This window comes from Mesitornis unicolor, unplaced genomic scaffold, assembly GCF_000695765.1.
Source record: "Mesitornis unicolor isolate BGI_N332 unplaced genomic scaffold, ASM69576v1 scaffold52239, whole genome shotgun sequence".
Lineage (NCBI taxonomy): Eukaryota > Metazoa > Chordata > Aves > Mesitornithiformes > Mesitornithidae > Mesitornis > Mesitornis unicolor.
Genome location: NW_010207638.1, coordinates 5,474 through 25,359, shown reverse-complemented (window position 1 = coordinate 25,359; position 19,886 = coordinate 5,474). Strand labels below are relative to the sequence as shown.

The 19,886-nt window shown below is 36.3% G+C and overlaps 1 protein-coding gene across 1 annotated transcript in view; it reads left to right on the top strand.

The window, feature by feature from the left end:
* MCCC1 (methylcrotonoyl-CoA carboxylase 1 (alpha)) overlaps positions 1–16,269 on the top strand; it is an 18,194-nt gene extending 1,925 nt beyond the window's left edge. Inside the window, exons 5-18 of the mRNA XM_010192169.1 lie at positions 697–844; positions 1,674–1,795; positions 2,908–3,019; positions 3,341–3,422; positions 4,216–4,343; positions 6,054–6,237; positions 6,728–6,837; positions 8,179–8,395; positions 9,558–9,644; positions 10,215–10,264; positions 11,824–11,961; positions 13,240–13,347; positions 14,375–14,446; positions 15,941–16,269. Coding sequence (XP_010190471.1) covers positions 697–844; positions 1,674–1,795; positions 2,908–3,019; positions 3,341–3,422; positions 4,216–4,343; positions 6,054–6,237; positions 6,728–6,837; positions 8,179–8,395; positions 9,558–9,644; positions 10,215–10,264; positions 11,824–11,961; positions 13,240–13,347; positions 14,375–14,446; positions 15,941–16,060 — 1,678 coding nt within the window. The 3' untranslated portion in view covers positions 16,061–16,269. The remainder of the gene's footprint in view (positions 1–696; positions 845–1,673; positions 1,796–2,907; positions 3,020–3,340; positions 3,423–4,215; positions 4,344–6,053; positions 6,238–6,727; positions 6,838–8,178; positions 8,396–9,557; positions 9,645–10,214; positions 10,265–11,823; positions 11,962–13,239; positions 13,348–14,374; positions 14,447–15,940) is intronic.
* Positions 16,270–19,886: the final 3,617 nt, after the last annotated feature.

Genomic DNA, 19,886 nt, shown 5'->3' with positions numbered 1-19,886 from the left:
TGTCTTGTGTACTGGCTGAAAGAATGGTAGAAAAGAAGCAGTGGTTATTGTGACTCATGTAAAATGGAGTGCTAAGTTTTGTTCATCACAGAGGATCTTATTCTTAGTTACTGAGATCAAAGAAATGTTGGCAGAGTATGAAGTGTAAATCAAGAATATGGAAATAAGGTTATTACCAACACATGCACTGTGCAATACTAATTTTGGAGAATTAATTTTTTATCACTTCCTAATGTGAGAGTAAATTACCTCTGTAATTTAACTAGTTTTGCATGCATATTTGAAGTTATATTTGTTATGCTTGAGTGTTTTATGTATGGTGTGAATCCAGCCTGTATCATGAAGAGGGTTTTGCCTTTATACAACTTTAAACAGACTTTTGGCAGAATACAGTGTTGTAATTTGAAAATGTTAGGGTTTGGCCTCTATAATGTGGCTCAAAAGTGAGGAGAGAGCAGTAAGTCTGAAACACTGCTGCTCATTTCTGGAGGGCTTGGAGAAAAAAGTCTCTATTTGAAACATTTGATTAATTACTATCAAATTGTATGTAACCCACTTATATAAGTAGTCCCCTTGTGGTCATTGGAACTGCTTTTGTGAGGAGAATTAACATTGGGAATATATACAGATTTGGAGCTTAAAATAAGAAAAAAATAATATTATTATCATTCTAAACATGAAACTGTTCTGTCAAAGCACTTCCAAAGCTATAATGTCTGCTGCTGGCGTTCCTGTTGTTGAAGGTTATCATGGAGAAGATCAATCAGATGAGTGTCTAAAGGAGCATGCCAGGAGAATAGGGTATCCAGTAATGATTAAAGCTGTTCGCGGAGGTGGAGGAAAGGTAAAGAAACTCATTTGTTTTTTGCATGGTGTAAAGTTGTCGCATCTCGGTATCTGTAACTGAGTATTTTAAAAGAAATATTTGAAAACAAAGAAACTGGAGAACTACTTTTGTTTAAAAGTTATTATTAAAGTCCAGTCTAGCACTATGAAGTCTCACTTCCATTTGTTGTGCTGTGAGGCACAAGATAAGTAGCTTGGAGGAGTTTTATTTATTTCAATGTGTCTCCATTAGTTCCCATAAGCAGAAAAGTTGTCCCGTGGATTGGTTTCTGTTAAATTAGGTGACTTTAAATTGTTACTTAGCGATAGCTTTTGTGACTCTTTTTCCAGTGTTTTAAACGTTGTGCAAGAAGTGATTAGAAATCCCATTTAAGCATTTGGTGTCTAGACGCTTTTTAATGTATGGCAAATTTCCTGTCTAAATGTGATTTTACTCTGAAATAAACTTCTGTTAAAATTACATGATAGAGAATTCTAGTTACTTACAAAATAGGTATGTTTATTTTGTTCTAAAATCAGTTTTTCTCTGCCAATCCTGGAAAATTTCTGTGATATTTAAGAGTAAAATTGAATTTTATACTCATCCATATCAGTGGGATGATAATATCTATTTCTTATACTCGTAGTGGTGCTCTGTGGGACTTCGTAGGCCTATCTTATTGGAAGTTGATACACAATTTTGCTAGTTTAAGGAAGAAGGGCAAAGTGTTATTGTTAAGCTAATTTCTTGCTGTTCTAGTCATGTACCTGTCTGTGTGCAACAAGGCTTTTTATTGTGTCCTGCATTTTTAGAAATTTATCTGTGTTGGTTTTTTTCTGTATTTTAGGGCATGAGAATTGCTCACTCAGAAAAGGAGTTTCTGGACCAATTAGAATCAGCTAGGAGAGAAGCAAAGAAGTCTTTCAATGATGATGCAATGCTGATTGAGAAATTTGTAGATAATCCAAGGTGAGAAATAGATGTTTTAATATAAACATTGTAATGTTTATTCTACTGTTAAATAAACAACTGTTTTAGTAGTAGGGTAAAAATTGGTCTTGTCTGTTTTATTTGCACTATGGCAGGTGTTAATTTAGTCAAAATGGTTTATAATGTATTGAATTTCTTGTAGTGACTGTGTTTTGAATGATAAGAATTAAAATACTGTTCTGTGGGAGACATGGCAATGACATTTAATGACATTGATATACTTCCTTGAGGGAGCTTTCTAAACTTGATTTACATCTAGGAAAAAAATCACTTTATAATACTTAAACTACAGACCTGCGTCAAGCTGCATGGTGTTTCTGCTGCCCTCACGTGTCCTAAACTAGTTATTTAATCTTTCTCTATTTTGATACTTAAAACAGAAGTGATAGTCTTTTGCTCAAGTCTGACCTGTGAAACTGAGCTAACTTATGTTTTATAAAGAACTTCTCACAGAGGTGTATTTGATGCTGTTGTATTTACAGTTGGTTTTGTTGAATTATCACTATAATGAAAGCATTTATTCTAAAGAAACTGAGGGCCTGCTTCCTGGGGAATCTCTTTTGCCAGCACCAGAGTTTTGGTTATCTGGATGGTGACAGATTTTTTGTTAATTTTGTACATAGAATGAAGTTCTGCCACATAATAGTTGTCCTCTGAAATATTGTGTTGAAGTAAACAGTGTTATTCCTGAGCCAGGGCTGCTGCCTGTTGTGAAGTGCTACGCAGTAAATTAGGAGGGAAATCATCATTATCAAGTAATAGTGAAGTGGCTTTACTTTTATTGTAATTAAATAACTGATGAAGCGGTAGCAGCCTTTAGATACTTGTCTTGTCCATCCTATGGCCTGTGGGGTTTCACTGCAGTGGCTGGCATTTAGAATCGTATTTCCTTTAGGAGACTGAAGAAGTCTAAAACAGTTGAAATTCTGCATAAGAGCAGCCTCATTTCTACATTTTGGTTATTTGAGGGCAGATACGTAAACCTGTAAGAGTAGAGGACTGTGTTCAAGTTCACAGTCTGTTGGGGTGAAGTCAGTCTCAGGATTGGGGCTTTACTGAAATCCGTTGAAACATTTATTATTATGAAACAGGCACGTCGAAGTCCAAGTATTTGGTGACCAGCATGGCAATGCAGTCTATTTATTTGAAAGAGACTGCAGTGTGCAAAGAAGACATCAGAAGATCATTGAAGAGGCACCAGGGGTGAGCAGAAAGTTCTTACAGTATTCTTTATGAACTGATGTATTTTTAAATTAATTGCTAACTCTCATTGAATTTATTTAGTAGCTAGTAATTTATTTGTAATTCTCAGTACCTATTTTAATTTTGTTACAGAAAATGTTCTAATTGAAAAATTACTTTCTTTAGAAAATGATTCTTAGGGCAAAATTATGCAGATTTCAGGTATGACATTGGTAAGGTTTTCACTATGGTTGCGAAATACCACAAAATGTTAATGTGTAGTAGGTTTAATATCACCGAAAAGTCACAATAATTAGTAATCTATTGTATTATTATATACAGCCAGGAATTAATCCTGAAGTTCGAAAGAGACTTGGAGAAGCTGCTGTCAAAGCAGCTAAAGCAGTGAATTATGTGGGAGCAGGTAAGTCTGTGGAGGTATGGCTGCTCCAGAGGTGTGCTTTGAACTTAATCAGACTTGAAGCTTTAAGGCAAATGGCAACTGATTGTTTTAGAGTACAACACACGTCCCTTAAGTTTTTGATGTTTAAGCAAGTAATCACATAGTTAATTCTGATATAATTACAAATTTAAACTAGCATACCTGGCTGAGCTGAAGACCAGTGGTAGCTAAAGAATAGAAAGAAAAAGTTTCCGAGCAGATAATTCAATCAACTAGATTGTTGTTGGAAAGTGAGCATTATAAATGTTAGTAAGTTTGAGCACAGCAAAGGGAAAAAAAAAGTTATCTTTCAGTGTAAAAGGAATAACACTTCATATTCAAACAGTAAAGCCTTTAAAAAAAAATCACCAAACGCAACTCTGTCTGTATAGTCCACACTGTTTCCCAGATGAAAAATAACCTGCTAAAATTATTTGTGACTTTTCTTTTCTCACTGCTTTCTTTGGATACTTATTTTCAAAAAATAATTAAGTGCTCTATACATATATACAACACTTTAAAAAGTCTTGATCCACTTTTTACAGCTCTAAAGAAATGCAGCTCTTGCTGTAGAGGAGAATGGCTACTAAACAGCACAGGATACATAAATGTGAATGTGTGACCCTTTGAGATAATTTGTATGGAATTTAATGTAATTCAGTGTATCTGGTTTAGATCTAATAGTCTTGTCCTGGCGTAAATCAGTTAAGTGTTTTAGGTGTCCGTTCTGAAAAAGTCTTGTTTTGGTGAAGTACCCTTTTATTAAATACTTCAGGAACAGTGGAATTTATTATGGACTCCCAACATAACTTTTACTTCATGGAGATGAATACCAGGCTGCAAGTAGAGCACCCAGTTACAGAGATGATCACTGGAACAGACTTGGTGGAATGGCAGCTTAGGGTAAGTGGTAACTGATTTTACATGTGCAGATCCTCTTGTCTGGTGAATGGTGCTCTTTGATATTGTCATGAGAGATCAGATTGGTTTTCAGATCCTCATCTCCTATTCAGCTAATAGGGTGGAGTTTCCTTTGCTGCAAAGGAACATCTCATATCGCTGTATTTTATTGTAGAGCGTTGTGTAGATGCTCTGAATTCCAACAGTCATCTTCCAGTTGTGTGGAGAAAAAACACTTTTTCAAGTCTATTTAGAGAGATTATAGAGAATGTGGAACATGGGTGCAATAGGGTCCTGATCGTTCCCTTACCATGCTGAAAATTTTTAAAACTCTAATTCAGCTGTATCTCTGGCCCAAAAATCATTCTTGGATCAGGCCGTAGGAGGAAAATTCTTCACAAAAACATATGTCTGGTGTTAAACCAGTATAGTCACATTCTAAAATAAATGTATAGTTGTGTGGAGTGGAAACAGGCTGTTTCCTCACACACCCAATTTGCAGAGAGATTATTCACACGTTTGAATGATAACAGGATATTTTGGACCTTAGGGAACCAGAAATGAAAACCAGTTCTGGTTAGATAAATCCAATAGTGAGGACAGTGGTGCACATTGAGCTTAAGTGAATAGGGTGGGGATGCAGCATAACCAGAAACAAAACTAAAATGGCAAATGCTGATGCAGAAAGGAGGAACTTTTGGCTTCCTGACCTGGGAATGGAAATGAGGCATTGGGTGCTCAGTTGGAGCAGGGATCTAACTATACTGGAAGAAAGAGAGAACATGGAAAGGTTCAGTGCACTTGGCACGTGGCTTAATGAGTCAGTGGATAGAAAATGTCTATCAGTTCTTAGAGATTATTTTGTGAATCTTCTCTTTCTCTGAAGACCTAAGTTATATTGTACTGTCTCTGCTGAAATCCATAGTTTGGTGCCAGAAGGCAGAGCATGGAAAACCCCTCATGCTTCAAAAGCAAGTTGAAATGTTGCTACAGGTATTTAATAGGAACTTGTATTTTCCCACATAGATGGAAATTGTGTAGCTTCCTGCTAAAGGATTTTCTCTGTGTTTAGCTGCAGCAAGCTTCTTGTTACTATTTTGTCCCTAAAAGCCCTGTTTTTTCAGTCTCAAACTGATGTGGTGTTGGTGTTTCTTTGTATTCCTGTATTTGTAATGTGAATTCCTTAGAGTAATAAAATGTTTCTTTCTCCATTAAAGTTTCTTAAATTGTTAGAAATATCCTTAAGAGAAGCATTCTGTTAAGTGTACAGGTCCCACAGTACACAGAAGAATCAACAGCGTATGCCAGTAGTGCTGGCTGCCTGTAATCCATTTTATCATCTGCTTTTGGAGCTATTTTTCTCTAATAAAATTGTCTTAGTTCACCAGGTTTTAACTAAACATTTAATTATTTTTGACATAACTAGTAGAATAAAAAAATAGATGTTTTTTCCATACATTTTAGGTGTGTGAAATATTAGGAGCTCAATTTACACAATAATAATTCAAAATCCTTTGACTGGTGAGTCCCAGAGAAATGGAGTTAGTGACTTCTGAATTAGCCTTTTGTGTCCTGTGACTTTTTCTCCTTGTGTTTGTTTTTTTTAAATGTACTTTCTAGTTGTTCATGTTTAGAAGAAAGATACTTAATATTTCATACATTGGTGCTTCAGAATATTGATCACACACTAAAGAAAAAAACTGCTGTTTTCAGGTTGCAGCAGGAGAGAAGATTCCCCTAATGCAGGAAGAGATTCTGCTCCAAGGGCATGCATTTGAAGCCAGAATATATGCTGAAGACCCTAATAATAACTTTATGCCAGGGGCTGGGCCACTGTTGCACTTATCCACTCCTCCCCCTGATCAATTCACCAGGATAGAAACTGGAGTCAGACAAGGTAAAACTGAAGGCAGTGGTTTCATCAGAAATACTTAACATGGAAAGCTTTTGTCGGTAACCATTTCCCTCTTTGGCCTAAATAAGTTTGACAGGGTGTTGTTGCAAAGACAAATCTCTGCAGAATTATTCCTTTCTGTGATTGTCCATGTACTTTTGGTCAATCACTGAATATTTTATTTACCTCTATCCAAATCATTGTCCATTGGCTCACGCTGATTATATTCTCATCACAGTTTATCAATCCTGCATTCTGACTGCGACAAAGACAGTTGAATTTAAGTAATGTTACCTCAACGAAGTCTGCACTGAAGTTGTACTTGGAATGGAGATGCTGGGTCACATCATTAAAGATTAATGTTCTTTAAGGACATAGAGAAATGAAGCTATCATTTGTGTCAGTTTAATGCCATGTGGTGTGCAGTACTGTGTGTTACCAACTTTCAGAAAATACTTGGTTTAGTGTTACAGCATTTTTTAATGTATTTTAGGTGATGAGGTTTCTGTTCATTATGATCCAATGATCGCAAAGCTCGTTGTTTGGGCTGAAGATCGTCAAGCAGCACTGAGAAAGTTGCGATACAGTTTGCATCAATACAATGTAAGTAGAAGGAATCCGGTACAATTTCAGATCTTGAACTAACTTTGTGAATGTCTTGAGGTAACAAAATACAGATAAAATACTACAGAAAAACAAAAGTTGTTTATAAGAGGGAGCCTGCATTGCCACTACCATTTCAGATTCATTATTTGCAGAGGATATATTTTGTCCTAATTTGCAAACTGTTTTAATTGGTGGAGTGAGTAAAGATCAGTGTGAAGCCCAGTTGTACACATAGATGATTTTTTTTTTTTGGTAAGTTTGCGATATCTTCAGTTGGATGATGCAGCTGGGACTTTGTAGAAAAGTAAGGCTAAATAACAGCATTTTCAATTGTAGTGTGAGCTTTCTCAAACATGAAGGAGCTTGTAGGTATCAGATGATGTTTGCTTGTAATTTCTAGTTTATAAAAACAATAATTTTTAAACTATGTGGTAAAGAAATATGGATTATTTCTAATTCTTTCAGTTCTTTTTAAGAAGTGGTCCTCTTTTCCCCCTATAAAAGCTACAGTTATTTTAACTATTTTCAAAAGTGGAATCCAGAAGGTTTGACTTGAGGCGAGACCAAGTATTATTTGTGCAGAAATAAATTACGCTTTATCAGTTATGCTTTATGTTGCTTGATCAGCAACATAAACATGATTGAGGTACTGAAAATGTTTGGTCCACTATTGTTTTAGCTACAAATGAAGGTTACTGGAAGTGAAAGGGAGAAAAGAATTCCCTTGGGTTTTTTCAGACTTTTCTCAGCAGTTCTGTCCATAAATGTTGACAGCACAGTATAGTTACCAGTTACACTGATTTCTCTAAAAAACGTAGTTCTGTTTTCATGTTGTTTTCTTAGCTTTTTTGCAGTACAGGAAATTGATAGTATGTAGTAAATTTATCAAGGTCACTGTTCCCACTTCTTTCTGTTAAACGACCAAATATGCAATACCTGGAACTATTATAACACATTTTTAGTAAGAGGCACTTTTCATGTTAGGAATGCTCTTTCAAATACTCAGAGCATGATTTTCTGAAACAGTTTTTTTGTAAATTATCCCCCATTACTATTGCTGAGAAACTCTCTGACTTCACAGTATTTTGAGAAAGCTACTCTTGTTTTTATTTTTTCTGTTTTTAGAAGCAGTGGTTTCGTTGTTAATAAAGGGTACCAGTTGAAGTAATTACATTTTATTGGTAAACTTCATGTTTTGCTGGTGCTGTCTGAAGAAAGATTCATCTGTCATCTGTGCATCAGTTGAGCAGAAAGCTGTATATTCATTCAGAACTCCATTTTAATTTGGCAATCTGCTGCCTTTTTCATTTTATTTTTATTTATTTATTTTTTTAACAGATTGTAGGATTAAGCACTAATATTGATTTCTTACTGAGCCTGTCAGGACACCCACAGTTTGCGGCTGGAAATGTGCACACTAATTTCATTCCTCAACACTACGATGAACTGTTTCCAACCAAAAAGGCAACCCCACATGAAGTTATCTGTCAGGCAGCTCTGGGACTCATACTGAAAGAGAAAATGCAAACAGATGCTTTTAGAGATCAGTCAGATGGTAAGGATCATTCTTCTTTTGTTTTATGTTCCTTCTGACTGGATGAGGCAGTGCTGTGAGCTCATGTGCAGTTATTTAATTTGCAAGCTCCCTTTTTGCCTTACTTTGTGCCTGCTCAGAGTTCTGCGTTCTGGCATCTGTCAGATATTTACACACAGAGCAGAGTGCAATTTTTGTTAGGGGTCAGATACTGAATATGACACCACTGTAACGTACAGACTGCTTCCCATGTCACTTCAGATAGGCACTATCTGAAAGACCTTGGGAGTCGTCGTCATTGTCACTGCACACCCTTTGCTCTTTACATGCAAAAACACAGTGAGTATCTGTCACTGTTATTCCTATGGCTGGCCTAAGCCCCTCAGAGATAAAATTGACTCTGCCAGGACTGGGAGAGGCAGTAGGATTTAATGGAATGAACAGGACCCCAGGAGCTGAAGATTCTTGAGTTCTGACACTGTTAATGGCTATACCAGTGGGCGTGTGATTGCTGTTAACAAAAACTTCATATAAATCTAATATATGCTGCCAACAACCTCAGTAATTTTCTTTCCTCCTCCACTTTAACTATCCTGGAAATATGGGAGAGTGGGATTGGGAAGATTCCCATACACTATTCCCTTGCTTCAAGATGATGAACTGATCAGGCAGTATTGAATAGCTGTATATCTGATCCGTTCTCAAAAACACAGAGCAATACAAAACCCCTCAGTCTTCCCAGGCAATTCACTGCCATGTTTGACTACTCTTACAGTTGGAACCTTTACTTAAAGGCAACCTGCTGTGTTGCAGTTGAATTCCCATGCTTTTCTGTTGTGTTTGAGGGTGTGTTCATGGAGAACAGTCCATATCCTCCTCCTTAGCAAGGGCTGTTGTTATGTCCTGTTTTCTGTAGGTTGCACAGCCTCAGTTTATTCTGTGTTGGAGCTACAGCAGTTCCCCAGTCTTTTACAGTATAAATATATCTGTATGTAGCTATATATACATATATAGAGATATATACATATATAGATATATCTGTATGTATCTATATATCTTTTGCAGTATAAATATATAAGTATGGTGGTAGTAATGCTAGGACGGTGACTTTATGGTGTAAGTTCCAAGTATTGTGTTTTGTCAAAGTAGAATGAAAGTAATGTATTGATATTTTCTGTTTTAGATAAATTCTCACCATTTGCATCCAGCACTGGTAGAAGAATAAACATATGTTATACCAGAAAACTGTCTCTGCTGGATGGAGAAACCAGTAAGTTAAAAAAGTGCGTGGAGGGAGAGGAGATACTTGATGAGTAAATTTTTTCCAACTGGTGCTTGAAAATTCAGGCTAAGACACAGCAAATGGAAGCAGTATGAGTTTTACACCATTTAAGCTGGGAATTCACAGAATCGCATGCTTAATTTGTACTGTTAGATATTGAGGAGATATAAACCAAATTCAAATGACACTACTAATGCTCAGCATTTAAATGGATAAGGTTGAGATTTTTGAAAGAGCTGAGTGCCATTGACTTTTTTTACTTCACTTTGGTGTGAAAGTGCTCAGCACTTTTTCCCATAAATAATCTGTTTTCTGTCCAGGTAACTTAGTACAGATTTCAGAGCATAACTTTGGGTGTTCATCTTTGAAAAAACAAACTGTCTAGAATTCAGTACTAAACCTGCAGTGAGCACTAAGCTAATCTGAAAATACTTGTTCTTAGTATTGCTAGATCTTTTTTTTAATCAAGAAATGTAGACTAAATATTGTTTACGTCATTATTCTCTAGATCCTATAATTAAATCTGCTTACATACACATGTTTTGTTTTATTGAACAGCTGTGGATGTAGCTGTAAGTTACAATCAAGAAGGGTCATACAACATGCAGGTAGATGTCCAATTTTTTCTGATATTTCATTAGATAAAAGAAGGATCAGTTTCTTGTGGACTTCTCTTGGTATTAAATGTCAGTAAAGTTCCTTGGTAATTGCTGATACAGGATTCTATTTTTGGTTTGCTTGCAGCTGTTGTTGTGGACTGTTATTTTGGCTTGAAATTATCTTTGCTAGACGCTGGATTGGCTTGGAAGAGATACTAAAATGCTTCTGAAAATAAGACTAAGAAAAACATTTGTTTTTCCAGTATTTAAAGAGCTTACCCTTTCTCTTCCTCTTCCTTAAATTTGTCTTTCTAAAACAGTGGAAGTTAGATTCAAATCTGCCTTTAAAGAGACTTTTTTTTCACAGGGCTCCTGCTTTATTCTGTGCATGAGCTGGATCTCCTGTGGGATAAATAAAAGCTTTCTAGAGCATTATTTGTAAGATAATACTTTTTTTTTACTTTGAAGATAGAAATTGGAAAGTGATCACCAAATGACGAATGAGGAGAGTAGTAAATCCTCTGGTTTAATAATTTAATAATACCCCAGTACAGGATTGGCTTCTTTTTCTGTCTGCACTACAGAGATCCTATAGGATACAGCTCAAGATGCTTTAAACGTAGATATTTTTGTGTGCACATGTGTGGTAGTCTCCAGTTATGTGGGTTATGGGAGTTGTGTTTTGCTGAGTGTTGAGTATCCCTCTTGCATTACCTGGACTCGAATGAGTTTTCTCTCAGATTTGGCACCCAGAGTGATTGCATGTTTGAGAATGCAGTCCCTCTCTCTAGTTCAGCTTCTTATTTCCAGTAGTCAGAAAAGGGGAATGATGAGAATAAGTCAGTATTTATGAACTGCTTAGACTGTACAGAGATGAGCATACTAGAGAAATAGTGAGAAAATTGTTATGCTTTCCTCTGTATATCCACATTTGGTAACTCGAACCCTTGTTTTTACTGTTAGGAATATGGAGGTAACCCACATCCCTCTAGTAGGTTATTTTGAACCTATTGATTACATATATAATGCAGAAGAGCTTTTAGACTTTAGGCTTATCTCATGTAAGTAATGTCAGCAAAAAGTAGAAAAAATGCTATAAGCTTTCAAGAGTGAGGAAGAAGCTACCTGTCTTTTGGAAAGCGTTGTGGAGTCTTACGATGTCAGCTGAACAGTGTGGAATTTTTCAGTTTGAAGAAAGTCAGGATGCTAGGACAAATTAAAAATACTGGCTTCTAGTAGCATCACTAAACTGAATATTCTGATTTTTTTTTTCCTGAGAAATAACGTACCTTTGTGTTTTGCTGAGTGCTATTGCATTGTTTATGATGAAAATTGTCCTGGAAGAGCATATTAGCTAATTGTCTGAGCTGATGGCACTGGATACAGAAGATAGTCTGTTAGCTGAATAATAAAGGATATGTAAGATTTAAAAGTGCTTTTTGTTAAAAAAAAAAATCCAGAATTATCTGAAGAATCACAGGTTATGGGCGTCTGTTACAAATACGAACTTTTGGTGTGTTGTTCGTGAAGGGTTAGCCTTTGTCCTTATAAAAACATTTAATTTGCAGATTCAAGATAAAACGTTCCTGGTTTCTGGAGAGATCCTCAATGAGGGTGATTCTGTTTACTTGAGGTCTTCAGTGAATGGAACAGTGTGTAAGTCCAAATTGGTCATTTTGGACAACACCATTTATCTCTTCTTTCCGGTAAAGTTCCTTTCTTTATTATCACAATTACAAAATTTCAGAGCTTTATCCATATAAATGAACAGTATAAGTTGCAGGAGAATATGAAGGAGAACCATAATTTGAAGTTGGCCCATAATGTTTTGATACTTGTTGGATTTATAGCTATAATTAGAATTTAGTTACTTATGGTCAGTGAGTGAGAAAATTAATTACTTTGGGAAGATAAAAAGCAATTAGCTGAAACAAAGGACTTACAAATGAGGGAACACAAAATGTTGAAATGGTCAAGTGTCTGAGTTTGTCATAGAACAGTAGCAGTTACTTCAAGTGGAATTATTTGAAAGTGCTTGTAAATGATACTTTTATTTTGATGTATTTCAATTGAAAATGAAATGATAATAAATCGATACTGGTCTGAGGAAGGGTAACTTCAGCTGATATTAAAAGATTGAAATTACTATTTACTGTGGCATTATCTGCGTTGCATAAATATTGGCATTTGAAAGATGAGGTACCCTAATTGGCTTGATTATGCTGGCAGTTTTTTATTTGCAGTTAAAAAGATTACAGGGCCTTAAAGTAACTGAAAAAGTAATCTAAATAAGTAAATTATTTTGTATTACTTTAAATAATTAACCTCTAGCTCTGAGCCCTTTAAGACTTTCAGCAGAATGCAGTGAAAACTTGGCTGCTTCAATGATGAGGACAAAGTAACTCGGACTGGAATGGCAAAGTTCAGTTTTCCTGGGGTACCAGAGTAGAGTCTGGGTGGGGGATCCAGCAGAAATCACAGGAGTTTTAGGGTATGGGCAGGATGTGGGGGAGAACGAGTCTTTGGGAAACTCTCGGTAGCAAGTCTGATAGGAATTGGGGGATTTTGGATGATGGTGAGGATTTTTCATTATATTTAGTACCAAACCCATTTATTGTGGATTGTGAAACACTCCTATTGACTATGCTTGGCCAGGAAGATGCCCATGTCTTTCCTGTTGCAACAACCTGCCTACCCCTTGTGCAAACTACCTTTACTCATTTTTCTAAAACCTATTCAAGGGAAGGTGTGAGCCTGGGACAGTGGTTCTGTGCAGTCTGTTTCCTACAGCACCTTAGCAGCAGCAGGTGTCGCTTTTAAGGAGTTAGACATTGGCCAAGCAGGAAGCATGCTCAGTCCTCTGCTGCTCTCAGCCCAGTAGTCTGCCACCCTGAACAGTTGACTGGTTTGACTGAAGCCAGCATGTCTGCTAGTGTTGTTATTTTATGTTGTTAACTCGTATGTCGTCGATTTTATTTCTGTAGGAAGGCAGCGCTCAGATTGGCCTTCCTGTCCCCAAGTACTTGTCCGCAGTGAGTTCGGTGGGAACACAAAGTGGTGCTGTAGCGCCCATGACAGGCACAGTTGAAAAGGTAATTACAATAGGAGTAATAGTAATGTGGGTATGATTTCTCCGATACGTATCCAAGTTCACTCTTCCAGAAATGGTGCTTGCTTCTGTATTGCCAGGAAAGAATCGGAGCCAGAAATGTCAGTGCTGTGTGGCTTCTCCCTATTAAAAAAAACCCCTGCTTACTTTTCAGCAGCCACTCAAGTTTTTCAGGCTTCAGGTCTTCTTTTTCTGGAACTCTGGAACATCAGAATATTTAATTGATCCTACTGCTTAAATAATTTTGTCTTCATCTTCATTACTTTCTAAATCAGACTTCCCTGAAATGTTACAGGCTGTTTGATCCATTGCATCTAACCAAAAGAATGAGATGCTAGATGCACTTGCAAAAAAATAGAAATGCTCAGAAATGCCTTTTTTGTTAAGCTGTGTGTTTCATGCTTCTGTTTCTGTTTTTATTTCCTTTTCTTTAGCTCAGTAAGTCCTGTGTATTTTTCTGTACAGTGGAAAAGTTTCAAAAGAAAAGAGAGAGTTTAGTGGTGAAAGGATTCTGCTAGCAATAAAAAGGCATGAACCCTTTCACAGGGTGAAGTATATTGAAAGTGGATCTCTTGCATACTGAGTGAACACTTACATCAGAGTTACTGCGGGAAAACTAGGAGGCTCCTGCAATCTGATTTCTGGGTTTTGTTTTAAAAACAACTTTAGTGACTGGCTCCAGGAATAGGTTCTGGACTTTCTCCCTCAAAATAGAAGCTTTTAAGCACAGAAAGGGTAGAATATACATTGTCTCCTGAAGTGTTTCTTTGATGAATAAATGGCTTCCTGGTCATCCTGTTAGTTGTTACTGAACTCTTTCTAGAGCCTCCAGCACTCCTGGAGTATTATCTAGGGAACTCACATACCCAGTTTAGTAATAACAAAGATGATATGAGGCTGTTTTTCCAAGATCACAGTCACTCATTGGATTGTGCTAGGCAAGATCCAGGTGATGATTTTTAATGGTATGTACATCCATGGTTAGTTTCCAATTTTCTCTTGTATTGTAGGTGTTCGTTAAAGCAGGGGATAAGGTTCAGATTGGAGACCCGCTAATGGTTATGATAGCTATGAAAATGGAGGTGAGTGACATATTGAAGCTTTTAGTTACTGAGAAAATAAAAATCTGTTCATAATTTAATCAGTTTTGGTTGCATTATTGAAGTATAGTGCAGATTATAGCTTACAGATGTCAGTATCGCTTTATATGCTGTAAAACAAGTGGTGTGCGAGACTAGATTTTAGAGGATTATATCTGCTGTGATTTTATTAGCAAATGACGGTTACATAATCCATGGTATTCTGCAGATATTTCACATGTGTTTACTTTTGTCAGTCTTTCTCTCCCCTCATCTCAGTTTTCCTAGCAGAAAACTGTCTAGGTACAGCGCTTGCTGACGGTCTGGGATACAAGCATATGTAAAGTCTGCAGTTACTTCATGCAGAAATTTAGCTAATGGTGGCTTTGTAATTATGCCTCAGATTTTTTTGTTTATAATCTTTCTATTATTGCTTACGTAAAGTTTTAGCGAGAGTACACTAAAGATTCTTTGTAATTGTCCATGTGCCGTTCAGTGGTCTTGTGTTTTGGCCGTTTGTATCTTGTCACATTTCTTGACCATGGCTCAAATTGCTTGAATTACAGTTTCCTCGACTGGTTTGGTTTGCTTGGTAGTTTATTTTAAACTTCGGTTTGTGGTAGCAGAAGTAACATTGTTGAGAAAATTTGCCTTTCCCTTATCACATCCTTTTATAAATTACATTAAATACGTCATCTGTGCACTAAAAAAATACACCCAAAATTCTTTGTGGTTGGATGCTAAGTGTTTGTGCTTCTCCAGCTGATACCTCAGACTGACATGATCCAAATTGTTCTTTCTTTTTGCAGTGTTCTTGAAATATAAATGTAAAATTGAAAAAGCAGTTTATTATTTGAATGAATCCTTGCTTACATGTGAGGATTTAATATCTGATAGTAAATGTTTTGATATTAGACTAACCCTATCTAGAAAATTCCCAAAACTTAGAGATCTAACCTGGTACGATGCAAGCAGACCAATTTGAGGACTGCTATGTAAACATGTTATTCCTTTACTGTCAGTAGTAACTGTATTTGTCTTTCATGTGGATTTTGCCAAGTATCTGCTCAATAAAGACCCTTTCTGGCCAGCAAACAAAAACATCTTAAGAGGAATCTGAAGATTGACTAAAAGGAACAAATCTGCTCTATGATTAACATTTTTGACTAAAACTGTATTATTTCTGCCTGGTATTTATTATAATAACACAAAGTATTACTGAAATAAAATAGCAGTCAGCTGTTCATACTTCACAATATAACATTATATAGCATTTTTGTCCCCAGTATACTTATCAAAATAAATATTGATGAGAAAAGAAAACTTGAAAAAGGCGTAGGATAACATTTTAAAAGAAGGTTTAAAATAAATATACTTGTGGCAGAGGAAGTAATTAAGTGTGTTCTGTTCTGTTTTGCACCAAAGAGTAATACCAGCATTTGTTAGAGAGAGAAAAGTAGTACTCTGCTGATTCACTGTTGATGTGTTTCTATGCAGCACACCATAAGGGCTCCAAAGGCAGGAGTGATTAAAAAGGTTCATTTCCAAGAGGGTGCCCAGGCCAATAGACACGCTCCACTAGTTGAATTTGTGGATGAAGATGCCGAGTCAAAATAAAATTCAAGGAAGGTGCATTTTATTTTTGCTACTCTGCTGATTTTTCTCTCAGGAGAAGATTTCTTCATATTTTCAGCAAACTGTTTTGTATAATGGATTGGGAAATTGGTTTCCTCCGCACTTCCTGCATAGTTTGACTGTGAATTATGCCGACTTCACTGAAATTTGGATATCGCTATACTGTAATCGTATATATAACTTGTGGACCTGTGTTATTGTTGTTCAGTGGTGATGTTTGCCTGTGAAAAGGCATTACTGAAGAAAGGGGTGGAACTCTTTAAGAATGGGAGAGGTGAGTAAGGACTGGAAGTTACAGCAAGGGTTCTTTTGCCTACTTTTTCATTCACTGCTGCCTTTCTGCCTGAGATGTGAGAGCACTGACTGGAAGGAAATCTGAAAGGTGACAGTTGTTTTATGGATTCATTTATCTGATAAAATCCCTGTTTGTGGCTTATGCTTTTGCCTGAATAGGGAATTGAGGATTGTTCCTTCGCCCAGGATCTCTCTCTGTCATTTTTGGTGCATCTTTTTTCTCATTTACCTCAAGAAGTAGTGAAAATTTGTGTTTCAAAAAGAATTTTAATATACTTTGAAATTTCTGACACAAAACGTTTTAAAAATACATACTAGCATTTGCTACACTAATCAAAACTGGAATGTAACTGCTTTCCAAAATTACCATTTGCTCTTTAAACATGAAGTGTAGCACAGAAAGATGATAAGCTTATGTAATACTTAGACAGTGTGCCAAAATATAATAATGACTTCAAAATCCTCATTACTTTTCCCATATTGTTCACGTTATAATGTGTTACTTATTGGCTGGAATGAAGTATACCAAAGTCTTTGTAACAACGTGAAATACGACTAAGAATAATAGTCAGATTTTTTTGTATCATCTGCAGTGCTGCAGAGGGGAAAACTAGGAGGTTTTTTGATATGCAAAGAAAATATTTCTCAGATGCAGCATACTGATCATTTGCCATAAATTTTTTTAAACTTGTTTAAAAAACACCTTAGAGAAACAGGAAAAGGGAAAGAAAAAATGTTTTACATATCACAAACTTGCAAAATCTTTTCACCTTTTAGTTAAAGTGAGGTTCTGCTTGTCATATGAACTTTTGATATACTCATTTAAGATGATAGCATGGGTTTATTCTGCAGAAACAAACACAGATGCTGCAGTGATCCCAAACTTGTAGTTGCATCTGTGCAAATGGATCCTTATACTTACCTGAAATCTCATTTCTGAATCAATACACAATGTCACGGAGAATTCTCTGATCTGATTCTGTAACTGCAGCCTTACCTGCAATGCAGACAAAAATCATAAAAAAGTAATGGCTCTGGATGGCCTGTATATTAAAAGCATATGCTAATACTTTTCAATTTTTGCTTGTAATCCAATGGCCACCTAACAAAAAAGCTACACTCTCAGTGATCATGTTGTAGAATATTGTCACAGTGATTTTTATTTACTGCCAAATAAAAATTAAGACAAACTTGGAATGTTTGTTTTCATTTTCCTCCATTTTGTTCTTTCCTTGATTGCTTCTCTTTATGCATTAGAGGGTTTTAAGCAGCTGTTTATGTATCATCATCTGGTATCTGACAGACCACAATCTGCAGATCACATTTAGGAGGCAGTAAATCAGACAGTTGTAATAGGTTTCACTGCAGGTAAGTCTAGTGACTTGGTTTATATTAAAATTGAATTTCCGTGTAGAAACATCAGCTCAGTCCTGAAGTGATGCAGCAGCTTGGCATTTATTTTTCTTTCTAGGTGACATTGCTGTGTTTCTAGACCTACTTTGCTACAGTAAATCTGTAGCAGAACTGAAACTCACAGCAGGAAGTTCTGTCTGCTAAATCTTCACAGCCAGTGAAACACGAGCGTGTTCCTTGGCAGCTGACAAAATGTCTCCCCTAGGAATGAAGGGAGACAAATAATTTTACCAGTTTTCGTTTTCCCTTGCTTCTGAAAATTAACTCTTAGGATTTTTCTTCTGTTGGTTTACACTGAGAGAGATTTTTTTCAAATAGTGATGGTTTAGTTTATTTCAGAATAAAATCTCTTGCAGAAGTCACTGTCAGAATTTGCACACTTGAAGTATTTTGCTGCAATGTTATTTAATTGAACTTAGAGATGTGTGAAGAATTATTTAAGGTAGGTTTTCTGTAACCCAGAATGATAATTTGCAGAATATTCAGAATTTTTCTGTTTATTATAAATAAATCCTTACATTATAAATATGAACTGATAAGAGCTTTATGATAGTAACATACGTGTAACTTAACTGTTGTCTGCTCCAGACAGTGGCTTCTGTGAGATGGGATCAGAGTAACACTGTGAGCTGCGTGTATCGGGTACGTAACATCCCGCTTGGTAGCGTGAACGCTACCATACCAAAATGACAGCCCTTCCTAAAGTTATCCACCTGTGGGGATCTCAGTCTCTCGTGAACTCTGCAATCACTGTAGCTCATCCCCAGTGAAGATCTGTGGCGTGGAGCCTGAATTCGTGCTGAGTCAGCGATGAGGACACATGGGGTGGAAAGCGGGAGAACAGGCCCGTGCTCTCATTTCAGCCACTGACTCACCATGATTTCACACAGGTCACTTAGGAGGAAACACAGGCAAATATCTGCTACTTAATGAGGCTGATGGTAATCAAAACACTGCAAAATTTGTGGACACAGTGATTTTAAAAATAATTATTTTCCATACTTGCTGGTAAAATTGTAATTTCAGATGTAGATTATTTTTACTTCTGAGGTTGTTTTTTTTACCTTTTATACTGTAAATATCTATACCAGCGAATTGTAAAAATGAAGCTTCTAATGTGTATTGAATCCTTTGTTTTAATGGTTCTGCTACCTAGTTACCAGAAAATCCTAGCTTGTCTTCATGCTGATTAAAAAATGAGTACTCAAGTGTTTTGGTTGGACCTTTAAAACATAGTCGATGGTAGGAGGAAAAAAATGTTGATCTGAGCACACGACTCTTTTATTAAAGCAATTTCTGCCCATTTTAAAAAGGCATATCAACCAGTGCAGTTATCACAGATACATTCATTTCTGTTGATTATTCTGTTCAGTCAGATCAGGAATTATTTGACTGTTCACAGAATCACAGAATCGCTCGGTTGGAAAAGACCTCTGAGACCATCATGTTCTATCTGTTCTGTTTGTAAAAACCTCAAGAATGCTGAATGTTTTTAGAATGTTTTTACCGAAGTCAATGGCAATGGCTTCAGGTCTGAACGAACAGCTTTTACACAAGGCAAGTTCTCAACAGATACCTTAACTGGACAGTTTTGTTCAAAACGATAGATTTTCACACATGAATGCTTCACAGGTAAATATCGGTATCTTTGTGATACTGGAGCATAGCCTTCTGCATAAGAATTCCATGTGGAAAGTAATATACACTACTGAACCTCATACTCAAAAATCAATATTGTAGAAATTTGTAATTGAAACCATGGCATTTATTTTTATGTGGACTGATCCTATTTCTTGAAAGAAGAGAGTCTGGGTTCTAAAACTAATGCAATATATTTTGAGACATTTGACATTAGCTTAAAACCTGTTGATTTTGCAAAGAATCAGTGTTAAAATAAACATGGGTGTTCTAGTTGAATACCCCATATTTTTTATTATAGCAGTAATAAGCAAGTAAAAGGCATGTCTAGAGTCCTAGGTTTTGAACTTATAATGGTAGCTGGAGTTTAACTTTAATCTGTTTTTCATATAAACAGTCCTGCTGCCAGGATGTTGCTTTTGAAATGGTGATTGGTGTCTCTGAACGGCAGCCAATCTGCTCA